This window comes from Tasmannia lanceolata, unplaced genomic scaffold (assembly GCF_043159265.1).
Source record: "Tasmannia lanceolata isolate RefF3 unplaced genomic scaffold, GAP_Taslan_0.1 ptg000178l, whole genome shotgun sequence".
NCBI classification, from domain to species: Eukaryota; Viridiplantae; Streptophyta; class Magnoliopsida; order Canellales; family Winteraceae; genus Tasmannia; species Tasmannia lanceolata.
Window position 1 is genome coordinate 44,326 of NW_027518854.1, and position 27,078 is coordinate 71,403.

At 38.4% G+C, this 27,078-nt stretch overlaps 1 protein-coding gene across 1 annotated transcript; it reads right to left on the minus strand.

Annotated features, from left to right (window-relative positions):
• Nucleotides 1-8,169: 8,169 nt before the first annotated feature.
• Nucleotides 8,170-26,365, minus strand: LOC143866914 (uncharacterized). The gene is made up of 8 exons (XM_077376049.1): nucleotides 25,780-26,365; nucleotides 24,596-24,736; nucleotides 17,714-17,866; nucleotides 15,031-15,183; nucleotides 14,390-14,545; nucleotides 13,292-13,444; nucleotides 10,598-10,753; nucleotides 8,170-10,106 (listed from the first exon to the last, which is right to left on the minus strand). Exons 1-8 carry the CDS (start codon nucleotides 26,363-26,365, stop codon nucleotides 8,251-8,253), a joined length of 3,354 nt encoding a protein of 1,117 aa, XP_077232164.1. The 3' UTR covers nucleotides 8,170-8,250.
• Between the last annotated feature and the right edge of the window lie 713 nt (nucleotides 26,366-27,078).

Below are 27,078 nucleotides of genomic sequence, written 5' to 3' on the forward strand. Positions count from 1 at the left end.
AACACCTCTTTGGTTCGTTCGTTAGGCAAACGCACTCGGATTTCGACGAAATTTTACAGGGACCTTGGTGAGTCCCTAACCTAGCTAAAGGTGAAGTTTGGGGTTCTATCTCATTCACTTGATGGGGTTTTGCTCAAAATTGGAAGGATTAGGGCACGATCAAAATGGGGTGTCTACAGATGCCCCTCTTTGGCAGAGCGTGCTTGTCGCGCGAATGTCAAAGCTGAACAGACAACACATTTTGACTGGCCCAAACTCGATTGGAGAGAAAGAAGAATGAAGAAGATGATTTTGTGAATATTGAACTTTTGGAAGGATCAGATACCACAGGGGTTGTGATATGGAATGGATGTTTCAGGGGTTTTAAATGGAAGAGATGCCTCAGGGGTCTTCAAATGGAATGGATGCCTTAGGGGTCTTAAAATGGAAGAGATGCCTCAGGGGTCTTGAATGGAAAGGTTGCCTCAGAGGTCTTGAAATGGAATGATTTTTGTATTTTTCAGACTTCTACGCTCGGGGCGAACACTATTAAGGAGAATTTAGATTTTACGTTCAGGATGAAAACTCTCAGGAGAAATTGAGTTCTACGCTTGGAGCGAATGCTTTCAGAAAGAATTTTGGTTCTACGCTTAGAGCGAATGCTTTTCAAAAAGACAAATTGATTTTACGCTTGGAGCGAATGCTTTCAAGAAGAATTGGTACTACGCTTGGAGCGAATGCTTTCAAAGGATCGGTACTACGCTTGGAGCGAATGCTTTCAAAGGATCGGTACTACGCTTGGAGCGAATGCTTTCAAAGGATCGGTACTACGCTTGGAGCGAATGCTCTCGGGGAGAAATTGGTTTTACGCTTGGAGCGAATGCTTTTCAAAGAGAAATTTGGGTCCGACGCATGGAGCGAAAGCTTTCGGGAATAATTCGGTTTCTTCACTCAGGGTGGATGCTCTCAGGGAGAAAATGGTTCTTCACTCAGGGTGGATGCTCTCAGGGAGAATATGGTTCTTCACTCAGGGTGGATGCTCTCAGGGAGAATATGGTTCTTCACTCAGGGTGGATGCTCTCAGGGAGAATATGGTTTCTTCACTCGGGGTGGATGCTCTCAGGGAGAAAATTTGGTATTTTCACTCGGGGTGGATGCTCTCAGGGAGAATATTTGGTATTTTCACTCGGGGTGGATGCTCTCAGGGAGAAAATGCTTCTTCACTCAGGGTGGATGCTCTCAGGGAGAATATGGTAAACGGGAATCGAGGGTCCATGGTAATAAACCACGAAGAGCCTCACGAGAAAGATATTGAGGTGGTTCGTAGGTTAGAAAACTAGGAATCAAGGGTCCATAGCCATAAGCTATGAAGAACCAAGAAGTAATCGAGGGTCCACGGTGACAAACCGTAAAGAGCCACACAATGAATCTAGGGTCCATGGTAATAAACCATGAAGAGCCCAGCAGAAAAGAATCAAGGGTCTACGGCAATACTCCGTGAAGAGCCAAGCATTGAATCTGGGGTCCATGACAATAAGCCACTAAGAGCCCAGCATACAGAAACAATGACATGTAAAAGATATGAATAAAATGACCATGAATAGTGGGTCCATAATATATCTGAAAGGATATATCACAAAGAGCCACTCAGGAAGCAAGGGTCCATGGTATACCTGAATGTAGACCACGAAGAGCCTTGGAAGGACAAGGATATTGCTGAGAATTGAATGATTTTGAATGATGAGTTTTTTTTTTTAGACTGATCACCTTTTGCCGAGGAAATTGGGAGTACGAGTTCCTTGCTGAGAATTGGACTCAGATAACTTGCAGGGATTTGGATATTAGCCCTTCTTTGACAGGTGAAAAGCGTTATGCTGGGGTTTGAAAATTGTGGGAGCAAATTCTAGACTCCACTGAGGAAATTGATTTCTGGGGAAGTTGACTCTTTTAGAAAGAAGGTTCATTTGAAAAGTTCAGAGATTTGGCTTAAGACGTGCTCATATCTCTCTTATCTCAACTTGTTATAAACATTGGCACTGATTGCCTTTTCTCCTTGATATCTTTTATGACGCAAGTCATAAAAGATGCCCCTAGTGTATTGTACTTCCATGACAAGAGTCCCAAGAAAAATAGAACCAGGATACGTAGGAAAATTTGGGTTTACATAGGTTCTTTCTTTGGAATAAAGATGAGATAATGGCTGGGCCAGGAATTTTCTTTTTTCATTGACTATTATTTGAGGTTCTTTCCACCACTCACTGCTTGAAACTTGACATCTTTGCTATGTCTGAACAGGATATTTCTCACTTTTCTCTGGTACCTATAGACCAGGGTCTATTCTGAGAGTTTGTATTATTTTTTTCACTTTGGAAGGTATACACCCATTCTCCCAGTGCCAGACAACTTTGGACCTTGAAAGGAAAATGGATAAGAATGAGGAACAGACTTCCAAGACTCTATCAAAAAAGATGTACATTATTCAAGGGACTTGACTCACTTTTGATTCACCCTTAGACCTAATGAGTATTTTTAAATGGTAAGGCTAGCCGCTTTCAGAATAATTTCGAAAACCATGTCAAGAGGCACTAATTTCCTCCATCAGGATTTTTGTCATGGTTATTACCCCCTTCGGATTGCTCAGTTTCAATACCCCTAGTTTAGAAAGGTGTCAAAGTAAATCTCACTGACACTACTTGGATTCTAAGATCCCGCCCTATGTAGTGATTGTTTCTTCATTTCTTCGAATTTTCTCTGGTGGGAACTCATGATTATTGCATTCCAGGTTTCTGGTCTAGCAAACCATTTGCTTCAGCTTTTGCCTGGAATTCCCATATTACTCAAACTTCAGAGTTCTCCATAACCGAGGAAACTCCTTCCATGCTTATCAGCCCACTTTTTGGAAAGTCTTTGCCCGTGACTGGATTGCCTCTTCAAGTTTTCAATCCAGTGGACCGCTACCCTCATTTTGCATAAGCCGGCTTCTTTGGTTATCGACTTAGCAAATACATGACTTTATCTAGGCCGCCCTTTCGGGTTTTCAACCTAGTGGGTCTTCAGACTCTCATTCCTTTCATTTTTTTCTGTTTTTGTTTTCAATTGCCTTGAACCTTTGCTTGTTTCACCAGAAGAACTTTATAGGTAGGCTCGGGTTCAAAAGGGTTGGATATCGGAAGTTCAAATGATTTGGATCGAATCTGGTCTTGCCAGACTACCTACGTACCCCAAAAATGGAGGATCGGATCCGCGTAGTTCGCTTTGGGTTTAACAAAGAATGGTTTAGCTTTTTAGCTTCAAAATTTTGAAAGGGGGATGATTTGGCTTTTATCCTCAAGGATTTGACCGAACCTGAGTTGATTAGGTTGCCTACGTGTCCCCGAAGAGGTGGGGATCAGGTCCGCGTAGTTCGGGTGCATAAAATGCCCCTGGTTTATAATGTGTTTGAAAGAAATGTTTGGTTTTAAAATGTTGGCTCAAAGGGCTCACAAAAGGATGTTTTTAAACATTGGGATTTTGGCTATAAAGGCTCAAACGTCCAAGGATGGCCTCCTGGTGTTTTGATGTACAAGCTTTTGAATGTTTAAGGTTCAAGACTTTGAAATTTTTTTTTTTTTAGTCTGGCTGTATTTGCAGGCAAGACTTCTATCACAATGCTCCACTTTCGAATCTTGAAGATTTTGAATTGGTACTCAAGATTTTATAACTCTTACGAGTCTCCAAATGCCGAAGACAATTCTCATATTCAATCTATCTCATCGACTCCGTCATTTGGATCTTTTATTTTTCTAAGGAGTTGTCTTAGGAACACATTCCCTTCTCCTTCTTATCTTTTCATGCTCTTGTTTCTTTTGGACATAAGAATTGTCCGTAATCATGAAATATTCCAACTTGGAATCTTGTCAAAATGTGCAACCCAAGTGTTCTTTTGAGGCTCATTCCATGACTTCATTTTCTGAAAGTCTTCTCTAGACTTCTCATCAGCTCTACTGGATGTCTGACGTTCATATCTCTCTCGAATCTTACTTTTGACTGATATCTAAAGCTGATGGAGTCTTGCTTTTCACAACAATAGGGCGTTCACCTGGTTTATCCTTATAGGATCAAGCAAGACTACCTCAAACCCCTATAAACAGGTTTATCAATTCTTTGCGCTCCTCGGGAGATAAAGTTTTGCCAATCCATCTTTCCTGAGTTTCGGATTTCAATACCACTATCAACAGCTTTGATTTCTTCTTTGAGTGGCTATGCTCGACGCTCTTCCTCTCGTTTGATCATATTTCAGATCTCGAGGGGAATTTCGTCTGCATTCTCATCCGAGAAGGGTGCCTTTAGTTATTTTAAGCATTAGATCTAAGAGTGAATCATAGAATAACAAAGATATGAAATCAACAACTTTATTGAATTGAAAATTGGATGTACAATGGTAACACTCTTTTTTTCCTTTCTTTTCTTTTTTTTTTCGACGCGCCTCAATGGGCTCTACCTTAGACTTGACAAAGGACGAAAAATACCTCAGGGAAGATCTCAGTAACCCCGGTATGCCTCCGAGAATGGTAAAATATCCCTCGGGGAAGATCTCGTAGTTCCCACGTTGTCTCCACATGGAGGGGGAGATTGTTAGGGGATCCACGTGAAAGCAAAGATCCCACATCGGAAGTGTAATGGATGTGGATGGACTTTATAGGGGAATGAGCACCCTCCCCATAACCTGCTAGCTTTTAAGCGTGAGTTCTACCCGCGTCCCTACAGATCGAATTCGGAAGAGACCCAATGGATCGTTGTATCTTGGGAGCCGAACGCCGATCAACCCAGTGCATAAGGGGGCACATTGTCTCCTAGGGTAGCGCATTTTACGGTGCTTGGGTAGCGTGTTTTCAATTACTTTGATTTGGAATATCATTCCAGGGCTTGATTAGCGAGTTTTCCGAGCCGGGTAGGGTTAGTTTAGCATAAGCTATCGTTATGAAAACATTTCAAAACAGTTTTCAACATAACTTCTCATTAATCACGCCTCTTTAACTTTTTGAAATATTCGATCGAGAATACGTAAAAGTTATTTTAGAATATATTTGTTCTCTCCCTTCTTCCCCTGTAAAGTTTGGTCCCTTTTCTGTTCTATTTTTTTTTATCATGGCAAACATAATCATTTTCTCAAGGCGTCCAGGTTGTGTGAATGCACAATCCTGGAGCGGAGTTGTTGTATCCTGGAGGCATTCATTGGAGATCCCATATGTACCATCGATTAGTCGTTTATGAGGACATATTTGCCTTATGGATAGCAGATTCATATTCATGCATCAACTCAGTCGATAAGTCACTTCTTTACCATTTGATTCTTACATTACTTTCTTGCTATCAATTACTTCATTTCCGTCGTTTATTAGTATTATCCTAAAGCCCATGCTCATTTTCAATCACAAGTAGGACCTTATAGGTAGTAAAATTTTCACTATAGGTGTAGAAAACTACATTTAAAAAAGAAAACCCCATAAATGTGAATAATCATACTGAAAATATGTAATATAGTGAATAGTTATACTTAAAATTTTATTAGTATGGATAATCACACCGAAAACTTACGATAGTGTGGACACCTCCACTGAGTATTTATAAAGTGCGGATGGATTCAGTGAGAAAAGCTAAGCTAGTGAGGATGGCTATCATATGTGCTAGTGTGGATAACTACAATGAAAGTATGTCTTAGGTGTGGATCTCCACACTAAGAAAACCATATTGGATAAGGTATGGATAGCCCAGTGAATTGTAACTAGATTTTTTTTATGGGTGAGCTGGGGTTTGGCGGAACCCCTACCAGTGCATTGAATAGAAGGAAAGAATACAAGAAGAACAGATGAAACTAGAGAACAAATTACAAACAAGAGTGAAATTTTCTTTCCCTATCAAACTGGATTATTTCCATGAGCATTGGAGGGATGAGGAGAAGAGGGATATCTTCTCCCTTGCATGGGCAACCTCACTTTGAGAGGAATTCTGCTGCCGAGTTTGCTTCCGTTGACACGTGAGTTATGCACCAGGTTTTGAAAGTGTTGAGGATTTTTCGAATGTGGGTTATCATTGGGATATTTTCCATGGGGGCTTGGACTTTCCCCATAATTACATCTACTGCAAATAATTAATTGGCTCTAATCTATAGATTTGGGGTTCCCCATTTTTGCACCGTTTTCACTCCCATGAAAATGGATGAGAGCTCTAGTCCCACAAACTGTTCTTTCATGACTTCAATGGAGAATAAACCAAGAATCATTCTTTCGTCGTGTTGAAGAATTCCACCAATTCCAGCTCCTTCGATATTAATCTTGAGCTCTCCAGGATCAGGATTCTTCGTTTCATATGGTTTGATTTCGAATATCCTTTCAGTAATACTGTCTGGTGTTAGAGCGTGTAGCATTTCTGACCCTTCAACAACCAGCATTAGTTAGCAGACTTATGCCAGTCTTTAACAAGTGTTGTAGTTTTTAGGTGCCTTGAAGTTCTCCTTTGGAATGTATTAAGCTAGTCATTAAGATTCCTTTTCAGGTCTACCTTAAGGCCTTGTTTGCATTGCAAGAAAAAAAATTTAGATGGAAAAAACTTTCTTGGAAAACTTCCTTCTTTCCACAATTTAGATGGAAATGATATGATTATGGTTAATTGGGAAGGATATTATTATAAATTGTAAGTTCCTCTTAATAAAATTTGAATAGTGGTGGTTCCAATTAGCTTTTTCATGTGTAAAACAAGTACGAAATCTTTGAAATATTTTTCCTTTCCAAACTTTTCCTTAAAATTCTTGCCATCTAAATAGGGCCTAAATGATTTCAAGTCTGCTAGCAAGAGCTTGAAGTCTTCTGTAAGTTTTAGAAAGTTTCATAAGCAAGCAAAGCTTATTACTTTCCTTTTTTCGGTAGGTAAGCTGGGATTGAACTGCCGACCTCTAGGTTATCTTGTGCAGTTGTGGATATACTATATTCTGATGGCTATAGATAGTTAACAGTTTGACCTCAACCATTTTGGATTTACTATGGGGTGATGATAAATTCGCACCCCCTGTAGGATTATTCAAACCCTTTAACGTGAATTGACGTAAAAAAAGTGTTAAAGGCTGATGCTTGTTTATGCTTTTTGACACTTTTTGACGTCAATTCACCTTAAATGGGTGCGAATCATCCTATAGGGTTTGTGAATTTATCATCTCCATTTTCTATATTCCAATGACTAAGGTAAATGATATATATCTTGATGAGTTTGTGTTATATGGATTAACTATATAGTAGAATGTTTTGAGCAAGGTATTCCATATTGTTTGTTATAGATATGTATTATGTGACATGAAGCTACTTTTGAGTGTGATGATAGATCATACATGGGGCCTTGTTTTCACCATATATTATCTCTCTTTAGTGTGTATGATGTGCCATATATAATCAGTCGATATATCTGACACACGACATCCACATTGGATGTGGCAATTTGTGGACCATGACGAGAACAAGGGTTATAAAGCCCTATTTTTCACAGTGATCTTTTCTTCGTACTTGGAAACTTTTTATATGAGGAAATTGAACTCTATCAAAAGAAATGTTTACAAGGTTTATAAAGCCCTATGAAAAGAAAGTATCAAAATTTTTTTTTTCAAAATTTCTACTTTAAAACAAAAAAAACTAAATGTCAATTGTTTATTGTCTAGGACTAGATATATGCACCCATTGGCTACATATTACTATTTCCTCCTCTTCTTCCACTTCCGGGTTTCATTGGTAGTCGGTGGTGCAACGAACACATTGCAGGAGATGAAAAGATAGGAAATATTATATGAGAAGAAGATGACAAAATGGTCTTTCGAACCGTGAGACATGCCTCCTAGGTCAATAGTTTTTAAACTACCATTCATCCAGAAATTCAAAAACTTTGAGTAATTACTTAGTAAAATGTCTATATATATAGTGAAGATATCTCAGCTATCACTCTAAGAGGATGTTATAGTCTAAAGAGATTGCTAGGAACAACCAACACAATCTGGAACATCCTCACAATGCAGGTGATGATTATCTAACAATAATTTATTAAAAGTTCAAGCAGTTATTTTTTTGGTGCCATTCCAACCATATAATTGTTGATATATCACAACACCATTGCTTTGGGTAGGCGGTTTGATCTTTGTGGTCATAAGCCATTCATTGCAAAAATATCAAATTATTAACTTAAAACTCAAGATAAAGCTTATTATTAGTTCCAACAATCATTTTGCATTACAACTAAAGGAAAATTGTACCATTATTTGAAACAACAATTTTTCAAGTAAGTACGGAATTCTGAGAGCTTCTCAATCGACCGGTCAATATATGCATCCATAGCTCTGAAGTATTTATGCCTCCCATTTTTGTTGAGGATGAGAAAGCCGATGAATCCCCAAAATCCCAAAGCATATGACATTGCCATGAATGAGTAGAAAATCACAGGATTATCAAGAACCCTAGAATTTTTTCCCTCATCTACATGAGGTTGTGAAGGGCTTTCCAAGGAGCAATTTCTTTCTAGTGGTGGTCCACAAAGATTTGGATTTCCCTCATAGCTATCCTTACTAAATGTGGTAAGGTGTTTATCAAAAGGGATCTTTCCTGATAGGTTATTGTAGGCGACAGAGAAAACACCAAGTGAATCCAGTTGAGATAATTCATAAGGGATTCTCCCAACTAACTTGTTGTGGGAAAGATCCAAACTCTCCAAGCTTTTTAGGTTTTGAAAGGATTGTGGAAGATAGCCAGTTAGCAGGTTGTTGGAAAAATTTAATGAGTGAAGCGCTTCCAAGTCTCCTGTTTGGAATGGAATATCACCCTGCAATTGATTCATGGACAAATCAATTCCAGTCATCAAGTCAAAAGGAAGGCCCTCGTAATTGTAAGTTACACCCTTTGTGGTGAAAGAAGTTGAAGGCCTAAAAATAAAGTCTGTATCATTTAAAGAAACATAGGAAATTTGGATTTCATATATTTCCTTCCATGAACTTATGTTGTTGAGACAAGAAGGTATATTTCCAGAAAAAGAATTGTTGGAGAGATCCAAGGTATGGAGGTTACTTAGTTGACACAGTTGTATTGGAATGTTTCCTCGAAAGAAATTATTCCCTAAAAGAATTGATACCAATTTTGAGAGGGAGAATAACCAACTAGGAATAGTGTCGGATAGGGTATTTTTTCGCATATCAAGAATCATCAAGTCAGGGCTATTTAACAAGCTAGATGGAATTTTTCCAGTGAAGTTATTGTGGCTGGCAAATAAATATTGCAATCGTATCAAGTTAGCATCAACTGGGAGAATGTCTCCTTGCAATCTATTACTTGATATGTTGAGGTAAACCAGCTGATTGCAATTTTTGGTGAGTTGATGTGGCATTTCTCCTGAAAAGTTGTTGGAAGATAGGTCCAATATAGATAAGCTTTCTATTTCACCCATGGATGAGGGGATCCTACCTTGCAAAATATTTTTGGATAGGTTGAAGTAATTCAATTGAGGGAAGAGTGTGCCGATGTTTGTAGGAAGTGACCCGCTTAGATTATTGTCAGAGATATCTAGAACAGTGAGAAATGATATAGTGTTGTGGGTAGACTGAGGAATTGAGCCTTCGAACAAGTTACCCGTCAACGACAAGGAATCACTTGACATATTGTACAATAGCCAAGATGGGATGATCCCTTTAAGAGAGTTATGACCCAAATTTAATTCAGGTAACTTAACCTGGCTAGAAAGAAAGCTGGGAATGCTACGAGTGCTATGTTTGTTGAGGTTGCAATTTTCTAAGGACAACCACTGGAGTTGAAAAGTAGGAACCCAATATGGGTATTGGGTTTCGACTTCTAATTGGACATTGTTTGAAAGGTCAACATCTGAAAGTTGCGAGAGGTTGGCAAAACTAGAAAATGAGAACACACCCATGAACTGAGTATTTGAAAGATCAATAGACTCTATCTTCGTTAGGTTGTTGAAAATGAATGAAGGAATCTTCCCTGTAAAGCGATTGTTGGAGAGATAAAGCAGTCGCAGGTTATGCATGCCTTCCATACATGGATGAATGCCCTCAATTGAATTGCTCATGAGATACAAGTAACTTAGGTTCCTTAGTTTGCAAATCCCTGTAAGAATAAGACAGAGAGAAAATGGTAACAAAATTAGATTGATGTTGCAAAATGATAACGAGGAAGCCCCATTGTATGATTATGAGGCAAGATAAAATTCTTCGCTAAAAAACAAGTTTCTAATAAAATTTTATTTTTCTTTTTTTTCCAATTTATTAGTGTAAATGTAATTAGTCATATTTTGGGAAATAATATTCTCACACCTTGACTCAATGTAAGGCCTATCAAATGTAAGGATAAGATCAATCAAAGGTGGGACCCTCAAGACCACCAACTTCCTCCATTGGTTGTCTCTGTGTTGTGACTTGACTTGTGAGATCCAAAGATCTTAAAAGATGGGGTGGGAATATCATTTCCCATTTTCTTTATTAAATCTATAGTTTACTTTTCTTAAAGCGGGTAGTATTATGTCAGAAAAATAACAAAATCCTGTCAAAAAATACTTCACACATCATCATTTTGGGTGAGGAAATGCTACTGCCCCGTACCTATTGAGATGGCGCCAGATGTGAATGTCAGATTATTCTCTGCTAAATCCAGGGATTGAAGGGAGGTGAGGTTGCCTAGACATGATGGAAGACTTTGATCGTGAAGATTATTATCTCTGAGACGTAGATCCGTGAGTCTCTTCAAGCCACATAAACCTACTAAAAAAATGATCAGAAACCCAAAACCCATTTCATTTATTACTAAACAATAAATTGCTCTCAATGGAATATAAAACTAAAAATGCTAAAAAAATGCTAAAAAATCATCTCAAAGTTGTTGTTATCGGGTGGTTGTTGTTACATTACATATACACAGTATCTTTTAACCGTAGTGAACGAAACACTGTTTAAGGAGAGTTTTTTTTTTTTGAAAAAAATCTCTTTTTATTGGCATCGAGTTAGTACTTTGTTTAAAACTTTTATAGTAAAAACCCCCATTTTCTGTGGAAAATGTTTTAAGCACGTTTAAGATGGTATTAAATAATGGTATCGTTACGGTTTACTCCGGTCTTTGCCAAAGCATCCGCTATGGAGTTTGCGGACCTCCGTCTGTAAAATTGTGTGTTATTTGACTAATGGAAGGAAAATTGATACTTGAGCCAAGAAACGGTGTTCGTAACCTCGTTCATTTCGAAGTAACACCCTAGTGTCACGGGCCAAATATTTGAGCAACACAATAACCCGTGCGGCGCCCCAACATGCACAAATGCTAGGGCAAGCCTTCAATCGTGCAAGGCTTTAAAGGCCCTACACGCCAACACCCCTTGATGCTTCGAATGTGCACACAAACTCTAAGCTGTTCAACAGGCTACTTGGCTCAGATCTTGACATGCGCTTCTAGATACCCACACTCATGATCAGCCTGCATCACGAGTACATCGAACATAAGGCCTTGGGGCCTAATGCAAAGTCCATCGAGTACGAGACATGACGATGCCACGCACCAATCCGCCAAGCGCTGGGGCTTGGTCATCCAAGGAGCAAGATGCCCCATGGACTGATCCGCAAGGTGTACACCTTGCGAGGGCAACCGAAGTCGCCCCGGCACGAACCGATGGAAGACCTAGAGAATGGCCTATCCACCAGACGTACCGCGGTGCTGAAGTGCAAACAGTATACGTAGCCCCCAGCACCGGTCCGTACGCGCAATGCATGTGGGAACCCAACCCAACATACACTGTCTTTGGCCCCCATCCTCGACCAAAGAAACTGGAGCATCCCTATGGATAGCTCGCAGTCCGCACCCAAAGCTCCCTTAGGGCACGCCTACGAGTTGAAGTATGATTTCCTACTGTGTGCAACAGATGCACAAGCAAGTCCTCTTGCAACCCATGAGCAAGCCACCAAGGCTCCTGCCCACACCTGCTGGGCCTAACGGGGGAGGAGTCAGCAAGTCACGGGGTCAACTCCTCTTATAGAGTTTGGCCAACCAACCAGCTTAGCGGCGAGTGGCGACCAAAGGTGCTATAAACAACGCATTTCCAAGACACAACGAGACGAGACGGGATGGATTTTAATACCGGTTGTGTCCTGAACTGTTTCCCCGTGACACTAGTCTCGAGTCTGGATTCGGGCATCAATAGAAAGTACAAGGAGAGGTTGGGGTCCGACGATCATCCCATGTGTGCAGTGGGTGCCCATCTTCCTACGATGACTACTATTGATGATGGCAAGGGTTGGTCTCTCGGTGACTAGTGGCTGTTTAGAAACTGTTTACAACTATGTAGGCTAGCCTGTTGGGAACAAAAGGACTCTTGCACTAGTTGGGATAGATCGACACAATCCGGTAAGACTGTCTTTTACTGTGTTCCCTTTAAACCTATTCAGGTTGCACATGTGATACGACGGGTTTTGTAAAAAATTATAAATTTTGGATCCAATTAGCATGCCAAAAAAGGGTAAAAGATAACTTTTGACTCCCTAATTGTTATCAGGTTGCTCGATGGGCTGGATGGGAGATCTCCCTCTCCATGGAGAATTTCAGAGTTGATTGTTGAGAACTTGAGATACTTGATCGCGTGAAGGGTCACCATGTCCCGTTCCATCTTGTAAGGAGATCATGCAACTTTAGAGTTTTTTTATTTTCTCCCCTCATAGTTTCATAAGATTTCTTGTGTTGTGTTTTCTTTGTGTTTTTTGTGGCTGCTTGGAATAAATTTTCAGTAGTTCAAAAAAAAAAAGGTAAAAAACAACTTCTAGAAAGGCCTGTGTAGTACGTAGAATAACATAACAAGAAAGATGCTAAATTATTTGTAGGCCTTAATCTGACAAATGGGATCTCAGTTAGGCATAAGACTTGGACAATATGGATTGCCTCATGATGGTCCACTTGATCAACGGTTTTGATTACACCCTGACCATATGTAGAACTTAATGTTGACCCTAGGCTTGACCCTAACCATGACCACTCAAAGTAATAACATAATTAGTCCTCTAAACATGTGGAGGACTTCACTATTGGTTTTGATATACGTATAAGATATGGCCCAGTCATTGTATTGGTTGTCTCTGGGTTTTGAGATCCAAAGATCTTAAAAGAGGGGGTGGGAATATCATTTCCCATTTTCTTTATTAAATCTATAGTTTACTTTTCTTAAAGCGGGTAGTATTATGTCAGAAAAATAACAAAATCCTGTCAAAAAATACTTCACACATCATCATTTTAGGTGAGGAAATGCTACTGCCAAAAAATACCTGTTGAGATGCCAAATGTGGATGTCAGATTATTCTCTGCTAATTCCAGAATTTCCAGGGAGGAGAGGTTGCCTAGACATGATGGAAGACCTTGATTGTGAAGATTGTTATCTCTGAGACCTAGATACGTGAGTCTCTTCAAGCCACATAAACCTACAAGAAAAATGATGAAGACATAAACACCCAAAATCCATTTCATTTATTACTAAACAATAAATTGCTCTCAATGGAATATAAAACTAAAAATGCTAAAAAAATGCTAAAAAATCATCTCAAAGTTGTTGTTACCCCAACTTTCCAACTTTATTACCCCCACTATATTTTTGTAAATGACAAAATTTTTAATGCATTTTTTTTGTGTTTTCATTTTTTTGTGTTCCCATCTTAGGTATTGTATTAGTGTATATTCTAGGCTACTAATGTTGACACTCCCATTATTTGATAATTGCACTAACTCATCTTGTCTTTTATCATTTAAATAGCTGTCAAAGGTTATTATAGTTCCCCAAAAGCACTCAAAGCAATTAAGGAAGAAAAGACAAGCTGAGATTCTGCAATTATGAAAACAGAGTAGTGCCAAATTCTATTGTCACAAGGTTGGAAGATTATTTTAGGGGGACTGATATCTGCACTACCGTGTTTTGATAATGACACTACAATATTCAAGATGGTATAAACATGTCACTCATAAAAGGTGCAAAACAAAGTGAGTCATGGCATTATCCAAATATGGTCTGCCGGTCTGCCTTAGTTATACTATATCACATGTCACTGTACTTATATCATCTTTTAAAGCATGTGTGGATGTGCAGAAAAGTTTTATATTACTTATATGAAAAATGCTAAAAAAATCACCCTTAGATTTTTTTCCTATTGATCACTTTCTGGGCCCACTGGTGCCATGTGGAAGTTGATCAATTCTGTTGATTTAGCTGACAGCCACAAAAATGGGCTCTTTATCATTTTCCCAATCTTGATCAGATGCTATTTTCTTTCTTAAATGTATAGTTTACTTTTCTTAAAGTAAACAATAAAATCCTGTCAAGAAATACTCCACACATCATCATTTTGGGCGAGGAAATGCTAATAGCCCCGTACCTGTTGAGATGGCGCCAAATGTGAATGTCAGATTATTCTCTGATAATTCCAGGTTTTGAAGGGAGTAGAGGTTGCCCAGACATGATGCAAGACTTTGATCGTGAAGATTGTTATCGCTGAGATCTAGTTGCGTGAGTCTCTTCAAGCCACATAAACCTACAAGAAAAATGAACAAGACATAAAAACCCAAAACCCATTTCATTTATTACTAAACAATAAATTGCTCTCGCTGCAAGGGAAATATCTCGAAGTTTTATATTACTTATATGAAAATTGCTAGAAAAATCACCCTTAGATTATTATTTTTCCTATGATTACTTTTTAGACCCACTTGTGTCATGTGGACATGATCAATCAATCCTCGTTTTTATGGTTTCTCCAAAAAGAAAAAACATGTTAACTTTTTATTATTATATTTTTCATAGGCCTATGACAGTCATTATATGCCGTGATCAGTTGGCCTTTCGAAAATTGAAAAAGGGTGCAGCTTCTGAAGATCCCCAGATACCATAAGGACTATACCAAAAGCGTATTGTATGCATCATCATATCATTGAAATTATGAGATAAGTGAAAGTGAAGAGAAAAACTACTTCAACCATCATCATTTCAGATGAGAAAAATATTATTGCCACTCCGTACCTGTTGAGATGCCAATTGGGTTTCTAAGATTATTAAACGATAAATCTAAATATTTCAGGGACGAAAGGTTTCCTAGACATGATGGAAGACTTCGATCATCAAGTTGGTTTCGCGAGAGAGATAGAGTCTTGAGTCTCTTCCAGCTGCATAAACCTACAGGAAAATGATGAAGACAAAAACATATGAGCACATTTAATATAGGAGAGTGATAAATCGACTCCCATATATCTTAAATCGACTCCCCATGTGTCTTTCTCTCTCCTCTGGGTTAGAGAGAGAAAGAGGAGGGAGATAGACACATGGGAGTCGATTTAAGATATTTGGGAGTCGATTTATCACTGCCCTTAATTTATTACCAAAAAACAAATTCCTTTCAATGCAAAGGACAAAAATCAGATTTCTATATTACTTAAAAGAAAAAAGCTAAAAAAGTGATTCTCGGCCTTGTTTTCTTTTGGATAGACACATTGTGAGATGTTAGAGATCCAAAGCAATGCTAACGAAATAAACGGATTAGATCAATCAAAGGTGTGACTCTCATGACCACCAACTTCCGGCATGCCTCAAAGCCCCAACTTGCCTCCATAGTAGTTTTATATTATGTGTGGGCCAATGGACCCGCGTTCCATTTCTTTTTTTGCATAATTTGTCCAAGAAATTTATTTTTTTAATAGCATTGATCAACATATGAGCATCAGTTGAATGACTTTGATAGCCAAAAAATGGACCCCACCTTACAACAAAAATATGTTGTTTTAGCTAAAACCGAATAGACAATTTTCACTAGTTCAAGAAAAAAAAAGGTAAAAGACAGCTTCTAAGTCCTAGAATGGCGTATGTGGTACGTAGAATAACACACAAAAATATTTAAGGATGTCCTCCTACTTATGTGGAAGGAGGGAAATCTCTTCTCATACAAAACATGAAGCATTAGTGTCAGATCTTTTCTTATAGTATTGAGGCAAAGTTTGTTCCATGCTACAAGACTGCGATACAGGCACTATGGTTGTAGAATTTTATTACAAGGCTTGGAGTCGTACACTCATATCTCTAGGCTATATCTTATTTATTGGGATAATGCTACAGTAGGTTTCTTCTCTAAGGAGAAAGAAGAGTGACAATGACAATAAGCATAATTACTTAAAGTATCATATTGTTAGGGAGAACGTTAGGGATCATCATTTGGGTATTAAGTACATATACACTGTGATGATAGTTGCATACCAAGTGACAAAAAAAGGCTTCCATACATATCACATAAGGGGCATGTAGAGCATATGGGATTCTGTTATGTTTGAGACAATCGTGAAAGAATATGCTAAAAAAATATGGAGATGCTAACCAATCAAGCCTTGCTTTAAGGATCCTACTAAAAGAAGCTAAAGCTTTGATATTTAGAGGCCTTAATCTGACAAATGAGATCTCGATCAGTTAGGCATAAGACTTGGACAATATGGGTTGACTTATGATGGTCAACTTGATCAACGGTCTTGATTACACCCCTGACCATATGTGGAACTTAATGTTGACCCTAGGCTTCATCCTAACCATGACCACTCAAAGTAATAACATAATTAGTCCTGTAAACATGTGGAGATGATATAACTATAAGATTTGGCCCAGCCATTTATTGGTTGTCTCTGTGTTGTGCCATGTGGAGATGATCAAATTCTGTTGATGTAGATGAATTTATCACCGCCCTTTTTAATGGGATTAGAAGTTGAGCCTAGTCTTATCCTAACCGAAAGCCCGAAAGTACCCTAACCAAATTCGTTCTCCTCTTTAGACAAAGTGGGTGTTTTTGTCTGTTTGCAAAACCTGGGTTAGGGCTTCCTTAAACACCAATAAATGCAACTTTTGGGTGGTTTTTCTAGAGTGGAAAGGCCATCTTGGAGTCCAGAAATCGTGATCCAAGTAAGATTTAAGTTCTGTTGATTTGGAATAATGTCGTTTGAGACGATCTCCGTGATTGATCTCGGATTCCTTGGGATTCATCTTGTTCTTGGATCTCCAACGAACCCAAGATCTTTCTCTGGGCTAATGGATTTTGACCTATATCTTAGATTCTCCTCTGATCGCCACACCAATGGACCCACTTTCCCTTTCTTCCCCTTTAATTCCCTTTTTTTTTTTTGCCTAATTTGTCCAAGAAAAACAAATCTTTTTTGGATGGCATTGATCCACCAGCATATGAGCATGAATTGAATGGCTCGGATAACCAAACAATGGATCCCACCTTACAACAAAAATATGTTGTTCTTGCTCAAACCGAATAGACAATTGATCAATAATCTTAGAAATCCACTTGGCATCTCAACAGGTGGGTATTTTTGTTATTTTAAAAATTGAAGGAAGGAAAATTTGTTCATTTCGCCATGAGACATGATACTAGCCTATTTGTTAATTTCGCCAACGACAGTCATTATCTGATCTCCCCATCCATGTGGACAAGATGAGTTAATTTGCTCTATTGTCAAAACAAGTTTGTGCCTTGATCAGTTGCCTTTCGAAAATTGAAAAAGGGTGCAGCTACTAAAGATCCCCATATACCCTAAGGCCTATACCAAAAGCATATTATATGCATCATCTTATCATTGAAATTATGAGATAAGTGAAAGTGAAGAGAAAAACTACTTTAACCATCATCATTTCGGATGAGAAAAATACTATTGCCACTCCATACCTGTTGAGATGCCAAGTGGATTTCTAAGATTATTAGATGATAAATATAAATCTTCCAGGGACGAAAGGTTTCCTAGACATGATGGAAGACTTCGATCATCAAGTTGGTTTCCCCAGAGATGTAGAGTCTTGAGTCTCTTCAAGCTGCATAAACCTACAAGAAAATGATGAAGACAAGAAAATATGAGCAAATTTCATTTATTACCAGAAAACAAATTCCTTTCAATAAAAAGGAAAAAAAAATCAAATTTCTATATTACTTATAAGAATAATGCAAAAAACAGTGATTCTTAGGCCCTGTTTTCTTTTGGATTAAATCAATCAAAGGTGTGACTCTCATGACCACCAACTTCCCTGCGATGATGCCCGCATAAAATGGACCCAATTTCCGTTTCTTCCCCTTATATTCCCTTTTTTCTTTTTCTTTTTTTGCATAATTTGTCCAAGAATAAAATTCATTTTAATAGCATTGATCTACCAACATATGAGCATGAGTTGAATGACATGGATAGCCAAAAAATGGACGCCACCTTACAACAAAAATATGTTGTTTTAGCTAAAACCGAATAGTCAATTGCAAGAAGGAAAATTTGTTACTTTTGCCAAGAGACATGATACTAGGTTCTTTAACCAACCCTCGTTTTAAGGTTTCCAAAAAAAAAAAAGGTTAACTTTGTTTTATTATATTTTCATAGTCTACGAGATAAATAGTCATTATCAATTCTCCGCATCCTTGAAGACATATAACTTCCTGGGCTCACATCCTGGGCCCTCCACTTGTGCCCTGTGGACGTGATCTGTTTCGTTAACTAACTGGCGAACATAAACCTGGCACATTATTGTTTGCCCAACCTTAATTGAATGATCCTAGCACTTGAGAATTAGGCTTCGTTAAGGTTTTCTCTATCAGAAGCTAAAGCTTTTGATTATTTATAGCAGTTAATTGGGTGAATGGGATGTCCATTAGGTACAGGACTAGAACCATATGGGTTTTCCTCATCATGTTTCACTAGATCAATGATCTTGATTCCACATCCTTGTCCCTATGTATGACATGATGTTGACGCTAGGCTTGATCGTAAGACTCATTTGAGGTTTTCCTTGAGTGATGTTCTGTTTAAGGGTCAGTCACAAAAGGCTAACCTGCTAATTTTCTCTTATAAATACAATACCTCGATCAAATGAAGTCTACTTTAGGGTATGTCCTCCTAGTTATGTGCAAGGAGGGAAATCTCATCTCATAGAAAACATGAAGCATTAGTATCAGGTCTTTTCTTCTAGTATGGAGGCAAACTTTGTTTCGTGCTACAAGACTGCGATAGGAGCACTATGGTTGCAGAATTTCGTCACAAGGCTTGGAGTTGTTTACTCATATCTCTAGGCTATATGTTATTTATTGGGATAATTCTACAGTAGGTTTCTTCTCTAAGAAGTAAGAAGGGTGACAATGAAAGTAGACATAATTACATATAATATCATATTGTTAGAGAGAACATTAGGGATCATCAGTTGGCTGCTAAGTACATATACACTGTGATGATAGTTGCATACTAAGTGACAAAAAGAGGCTTCCATACATATCACATTAGGGGCATGTAGAGCATATATGATTGATCAGTTCATTTAGGCCCTGTTTGTGTTTGGATTTTAAGAATCATTTATGAGTCTCAAACTATTATTGAACTCAAAATTACATTTAATTTTTACTCCAGTAATTAGATTTGAACTCACAATCCATTCTAAAAATCTAAAACAAACAGGGCCTTAGTGTTTGATCGAGATTACGAGACACTTTTAAATTTAATTTTGACACTAATTTTGGTGATTCGTATCATATGCAAAGTTTTAAATTTCGGTTTCGGTGTCGGTTTCGGCCACCACCGAAACCGAAATGTTTCAGTTTTAGGCCGAAATTTCGGCCAAAATGTTGCCGAAATTTCGGTTGAAATTTCATTTTTGGACTTTTTTACAAAATTTCCACCAAAATAGCAAAAATTTCAACCGAAATTGACACCGAAAAATTTCCGAATTTCTGTAAAATTTCAGCTAAATCTTGTAAAGAAACGACTTCATGTGAATTTCGTTTCGGTTTTATGCCGAAACCAAAACATTTTGTTCGGCCGAAATTTAAAACCATGATCATATGTAAAGTGTATACATTTGGATATAGTCAAAGGAAGATTAACCACGAATGCATATTAGTTAGTCTTATCATAAAGAGTGCACCACATTAAGTACTCATAAAAGGAAATCATTATTTCTGTGATATATGGAATGTAATGCTCATTATTTGGGTATTTGCTGCCATGACCTATCTATTTAGTTGTCTTTACATGAATGTATATTTTCCCTGAAAGACTAGACTAAAGAGATTATTTGTTAAGGAAATGATGTATGCCCATACTTCAGAAATTTAAAGTGTCCAAAGCCCGGTCTTTTTTTACCCAGAACATAGCAGTGTCAATATCGACCACTGGGAGAATGCTGGAATAATCTCTCGTGAGATCTAATAGGGTAGCCGACATTGCCACTTAGATTTTTTATTAATCCGTGTTTAGGATTTTTGCTAAAATGGATTTTAGATAAATTAAAGATTAAATCTATTAGAAGTTCAACTTTAAGAAGGAAGGTGTGTTTCACTAGGAGGATTAACCCCAATCTCTTTTATTAATATGGCTTTCTAATTGATGGGAGCAAGAGATATTCATATCTCGGGATTTCTTATGATTTTTCTTTGATATACCAAAGGTAAGGCCAAAGATTCTATTGATCTGAGCATCACGACTTGGCTATATTGCAAAATCATTCCAATGATCAACATTACTCAAAGATAGGAGCATTTTCAATAGTAGCACATATCATAAAGCACTGTCAATATGATCATCATGGCAAGAGGTACGATCAATTTTCCACATCTTTTATTTGACTTAGATACTAACACAAATTTCTATATCACTTCTATGAAAAATGCTAAAAATGTCACTCACACCTCGGTTGTTCGAAGCTAAATTTCGATGGTTCTAGCTTTGGCAACCCAGGTTTGACCGGCATCGGAGGCCTTATTAGAGACAAGACTGGTGATACTAAGCGAGCCTTCCCTGGGCCTTTTGGTATCAAGGAATCTAACAAAGCGGAAGTGAGGGCTGCTTTCCAAGACATCAGACTGGTGGCATGGTTTTAAATTTTAGCTGAAATTTCGGAATTCGGCCAAGACCGAAACAAAATTCACAATGGATCATTTGTTTTATACGGTTTCATTGAAATTCCAAATTTTCACTTTCGTGCTTATTTACAAGATTTCCACCCAAATTTTAAATATTCCCATCGAAATTTTAAAGATGTCCACCAAAATTTCCACAGAAATTATCGAAAAGTCCACCAAATTTGCGGAAATTTTGTAAGCCCAATGGTTCAACGATCACCCCTGTTTTGATTGATCCCAAACCCAAATTGATTGTAATTTATAATCTAATGATTCACTTGTTAGTATTGTGGATTAAGTTCAGGTCAATATGAGATTACTCCACTAGCAACTCAAATGGAAAGCCTCATGACAAGCACATCAAGGAGTGAAAAAGTCCTTCTCTTTGGTCGATCATATTTCCTCCATTGAGAGTTTTACAGTTTTCCATTGAATTTATTCACAGAATAAAAAAACAGAGCATCACACATTGCTCTGCCTCCATTGCTTTTTTTTCCTTGGATCATACTAGGAAAACTATCCCCATCACACGAACTGCAGCTTATTAGGATACTTGAGGAATTCTCTTTGTTTTCATGGGACTTAGAGTTTTAGAGATTTAGCAATTGGAGGAGAGCCTCATTGTTCGATTCCATATCCTTGAGTGTTCTTTTTCGCTTTGTTCTGGACTTGCAATCCATTCGGTCCTCTCTGCCTTCATTGCTGGACTTTGTCTCTGAGATCTTTCCTTATAAAGATCTAATAGATCAAAATAGAAAATGAAGGAATCTATTCATGTTTTTCATGCAATTTCGAAAGCCTTCCTTGAATAGAATTGAAATGGGGAAATGAGTCATCTAGGAGGCAATAAAACCACTGTGTTTTTACACTACTTCATGGCAGATAATTCGTCTTTGGGAAAATTGATCATTCGTCTTAATGGAATACAGAGTGCTAACTGTTAACAACAAGTATTGTGGATCCTATACTTATTATCTTCTTACATCTCTACAAAACAACAAATCCACTTGATCTTAAAGGATTCAACTTTTGTTTCTTATATTCTACAAGAACACAGAAACAGAGTACCAGGCGACACTCTATTTTTGAGGAAATTCAATGCCTTCTGGTTGTTCGATCCAAACACTGGTATATGAGAATTGGTAGTGCTGAACCTTTGATCCGTTTTGAGCTGGAAGGAGAAAAGACATCGTGCTCTGTTATCGTGGAAATCAACAATGGGGAGTTTGAGTTGCCATCTGCTTGTTGTTACTCATCAACATTATATCCTGGCTTGAGGCGATAGTTTTCTGAACTGGTCCACCTGAATACAATGGCATTCCGGATCTACAAGTTCCGGCTCTCCACTCTAGAATTCTGCGGTCCTGTTGCTCCTTCTCTCTCGTTTATATTTTTTTCCCTCCAATACTTGGGTTCCAGTGCCAGATCTGAGTTTCCTAGAACAGGAGAACTTAGAGCTAAAGGTATTCAGTTACCAATTTGATACTTCTTAATATCTTTTCTGGATCTACTTCTCCTCTTCACAATAAACTCGAACCAGTTCAGAGAGTGAAGCAAACCTCGCTAAACTCCAATCCAGTTAGCTATTGTCAAATAACAAGCGAGATGATCTGGCCAAATCGAGTTTACTAAGGAGCAATCATTGGAGGAGTTTCTTTTAACCTGGAGCTTGCGAAACTCAGATTGCTTTGCAGCTTCCATCACTGAAACACAACTGAATCCTAAAGAATCAAAAGTCCTTGGTTGGAAGAATCTTCAATCTGAGAGTTCAATTTGAGCAGCAGTATAGAGATTTGCGAGCATTAATTTCACAAAGAATATAGTGATAGCGAAGCCTCAGCCTGACCAGAATTCTAAAACTCATTTCTGGAGAGTGAGTTGATCGAACTTCATCACTGTTGTTGAAAGCTCTGCATTTAGATCCAAGTCTTGAAGATCAGATCTTCAGAGTTTTCGCTAACCTTTTGGAACTAGCATGACAATTTGATCTAAAAGTGGCGATCTACATCAATTAATGTGTGTACATGAGCAGGTTGATGATAGATTCTTGTGTGGAGACAGGGGAGTATGACACACAAAGTGAGATTTGTGAGGATTGTGGTACACAAGTTGAGATTTGGGAGGATTGTCAGTCTGATGTCGTAGATACAAAGGAGCACTTCATAGAGGATGATGAAGAGTCGATGGCATTTGCAGAGGACGACCATATTGTGCCTAGGGGTGTGGGCAGTGGATGGCCTAGATCTTGAGATGACAAGGGACCATTTTGACTTAATAGAGCTTTTCTTTCACGATCCTTTTGTAGATCATGATAGAACATTATGGCAGAAACATTTGAGTCATGAGGATAGCCTTGGGGCATAAAACTTACTTGAAATTCAAGATGGAGATAAAAACAAGGCACCATCAGAAGTAGCCTGGTGGTGCGATACACCATTGACAACGAGGCAAGGTGATGACACGGATCGGCCCAGAGCGAAGGGCCTTGCTAAAGAAAGCTTTGTCTTTGACCTAGGAATTGGCTTCATTGCCTCCTTGGCCGAACAAAGGGGACGGAATCCCTAAACCCCTAGAACCTGTGTCGAGTCTGCCTGGAGAAAGATGCGAGCTTGAGGAAATGCTCTTTTGAAGGGGGAGAGTACGAGGAGCGCAGGTTTCTTTTTAACATACAATTGTCAGATTTTTACTTTCCTTTGTGTACAGGTGGTTAGATGTAGTAATGTCAATGTTGTAATATGAGAGTCAATATAGGGTAGAAAGGATGGTAGGGCATAATCGGTTGGGAGGGGGACTGATTGTTGAAAGGCTTTGGAGGCCACAAATTTGCCACATTACCAGCCATGTGGCAACTAGAGGATGCCATGAAGAAGTGGGACTGCTTTGAAAGCACAAGAACACACCATGCGTGGGAGCTTAGAGAAGGGGGGGTCATTTGGGCAAGAAGGGACCACATGATTGGGAGCCTTACAAGAAGCCATGTGGCATGCCACCTTAGCAAGCCAGCTGGCTTGAGCTGTCACAAGATGGCAGCAGCTTCTAGTAGACTTCTCTCCCTCTATAAATAGAGGAGAGGAGTTTCATTTGTCGTAGTTTTATAAGGTAAGATTGGAAGTTTTGGTAAGAGTTGGGTAGAGCGTCAACCTCTAAGGAGTGGACGAATCCCACCGAGGAAAAGTAGTGAGAGATTCCTTCCAAGTAAGTTGCTCCATTTCATCTCCTTGATCTTGAATTTTTTTGAATGCAATCAGTCCCAATCTTGTAAAATTTCTCTTTCAAGTCAGCTTTGAATCTGCAAGGGTCTTTCCCATCTCATGTTATCTCTATATTCAAATGACGAGTGTGAAGAGAAATTAAGGAATCTCCATAGCTTTCACCTACTAAATCAGTTCTGCATCCATAGTGATCAGATCTGATCATTTTTCCTAAGCGATCTATGGGCTAAGAAAATTAGAAACATGTTCTTTAATGAGTTGGAGTTAACGTTCTGTTTTAAGTCTTTCGTTTCAGCCGATCGGTTTTGAGTTGTTAACAATGTTCCAAGATAAAGATCAAAGTTGTTCAGCTTAAGACCCATTTCCTACTCACCTGTTCCACATCACTAATTCTAAATGGAAAATTTACTCTTTGGTTTTTCACCCTGCTTCAACAAACACAGAAATGAAATGGCAAAATGTAGAATACCAGGTAAGTCTCCTTTCAGGTTATTCGAATGTAAGAACAAGCGTTCCAATGCAGAGAGATTGCTCAGCAGACACGGTGGAAGTGCTTCAAGATTGTTGCGGCTAAGATCCAAATATTGTAGGTTTTTCAAACCACATAATCCTGCAAGAAATGGGCAAATTATAGTGAAAAAGCTTTTTACAAATGAGAAAACTAAGAAGAAAAGAAGAGAAGATGTTTCATACAAATCATAAACGTGAATCAATTTCCATCCAAGGCATGTCGTTAGAATATGATTCTATCGACTATTACTCCACTAAATATTTATTGGAATTTTTGTATGTGTGTGAGTTTGTAAAATTCGATCTAGACTCGATACCTGACAAGGATTGGCTGCTTTGGTTGAGCATATTGCCCCCAAGAGACAACCCCTTCTGTTTGGTTGCCGGGTTTTTTTTGTTCCTGGGAGTTATGTGGGAGAAAAAAATACCCTGGGAGATAGGTGGGAAAAAAAAGTCCTAGAAGTATCCTGGTAAAATAAAAATCCCATGTTTAGTTGACCGGATTATGGTGGGAAAATAAAAAACCTTTGTTTGGTTGCTTGAACTGTTGGGTAGAAAAAAATTCTTCTCAAGCTTATTTTTGGTTCCTGAGTTTATTTTTGTTCCTGGGGTTATCTTGTGATGGGATGAAAAGGCAATCATTACAAAAGTGGGATTAAAAAATTCACCCCACAAGTAATCATTACAAGAGTGGGATTAAAATAAACCTAGTGCTAAAAGGCAACCAAACATGGGATGAGACCAAAATTTAACTAACTCTCCCACATAACTCCCAGGAACAAAAAAAACCCGGCAACTAATGAACCCTGCAAAAAGGAAGAGACGATGGGAGAGTGAGGTGCTGATGACTATATTTCCTCCCCCTTTATAATAATAGTAAAAAATATATGGGCCTCATGCCGGTAATGATTGTTAGATATCACTGTTTTCATTTGTCTGTTGTTGTTTTTGTTCTTTTGTCCTTTTGGAGAATTCCAGAAAAATATATAGACGGTGAATCCATTTTAGGTCATTGTTGAACTAAAAGAAAAACCTGATTTGCTAAGCATCCATCAATATCTTTGAATTGCCTAAGAAAAGAGATTGAGGGTTTTTATGCAATTTGAGGAAGTCTTTTATAAAATTGGAGGAAACGAGCATTACCTTCTGGCATAACCCATCCACCGATCTGATTAAACCCCAAATATAGTGACTCCAATTCTTTGAATTGGGCAAACAGAGTAGCATTAGGATACCACACTCCTAATGAAGGATCCCTTGCACCTATAAGGTCGATTCCTATCACGTGAGATGAAGAATTAGAGCATGATACACCCACCCATTGACAGCAATCCTCTCCAACCCAGTCTTTTAAGACCGAATAAGTAGCATTATTTGGATAGTCGTTGACGGAGTCTTTCAATTGTAAGAGAGCTTTTCTCTCTTCCTCCAAACATGCTTCGCCCCCATAAAAGCAGCAATACACACTCACAAACAACAACACCCCAACAATACTATACGCATGTAAACCCCTCATATTTTTAACAAGTTTATCTCCGAACTCCAAACTCCAAACTCCAAACAAAAAGCTCGGTTGTAGTTTCACTCTAAGCTTAAACATAGATATATGTAGAGAAGGAAAGGTGGAAGGTGGATCCAAAGTCTTCCCCGTCTTTGCCACCTCACTGTTCGTAAATCTAGACGGTCCAAATGTCCAAATAAGGGAGAAAACACGTACTAATAGTGACATATCATAAAGAGTGAGACCCACAAGTGTGACAGGAAAGGTGGTCTCTTTTTCTATCCATCTAACATGAGAGTCAAGAGAATACTTCCACTGCGTGCTTCACACTCTAAATCACTCATCAATAATTAAAGGATGGTAGGTCTCACACTCATTATCATTTTGTGTAACCTTTATTTATTTATTTTCTATTTATTTAAAGAAGATGAAGGTATATATATATTACAAATGAGAATTTAGATCAAAGACACTTTTGGTCAATCTAGACCGTCAAAAAACTGCAGAGCTATTAAAAAAGATTTTCAAGTCTATTAAAAAAGAAAAAGACAAACCACTAAAAAATAAATAAAAAGACAAGTTAAGTAGGAGCAATTGTTCAAACATAGTTGTGCTGATATCATTTCCCATAATATAAATAATAAGAAAAATAAGAAAACAAAGAAAGCGATGAAGATTTTATCGCCCCACTGTAGGATAATGCGCCCCGCTGGTCATGTGATTCTACGTCAAAAAGCGTTAAAGTCTGCCCCCAGTTCCAATTAACATGGGGCGCATTATCCTAAGGGGGGGGGCGAAAACAATAATCTCCCATAAAATCGGTTTGGGTCTTTTCGAGTGTTGACCCGACCCGACCACGAATTTGTCACGCGTGGTGGCCGGCACGCGGATCCCTGAGTGGGCCCAACTACCGGACCTCGTCGTCAGAGAAACTACGAAAC

What these genes read in the sequence shown, in the direction of transcription:
- LOC143866914 (XM_077376049.1), bottom strand. Translation starts at nt 26,365, where the DNA reads ATGTCACTATTAGTACGTGTTTTCTCCCTTATTTGGACATTTGGACCG. An exon ending in CACATTTGGCATCTCAACAG is followed by an intron (nt 10,754 to 13,291) that starts GTATTTTTTGGC and finishes TTTTTTTAGTAG; the next exon opens with GTTTATGTGGCTTGAAGAGA. An exon ending in ATCTGGCGCCATCTCAATAG is followed by an intron (nt 10,107 to 10,597) that starts GTACGGGGCAGT and finishes TTATTCTTACAG; the next exon opens with GGATTTGCAAACTAAGGAAC.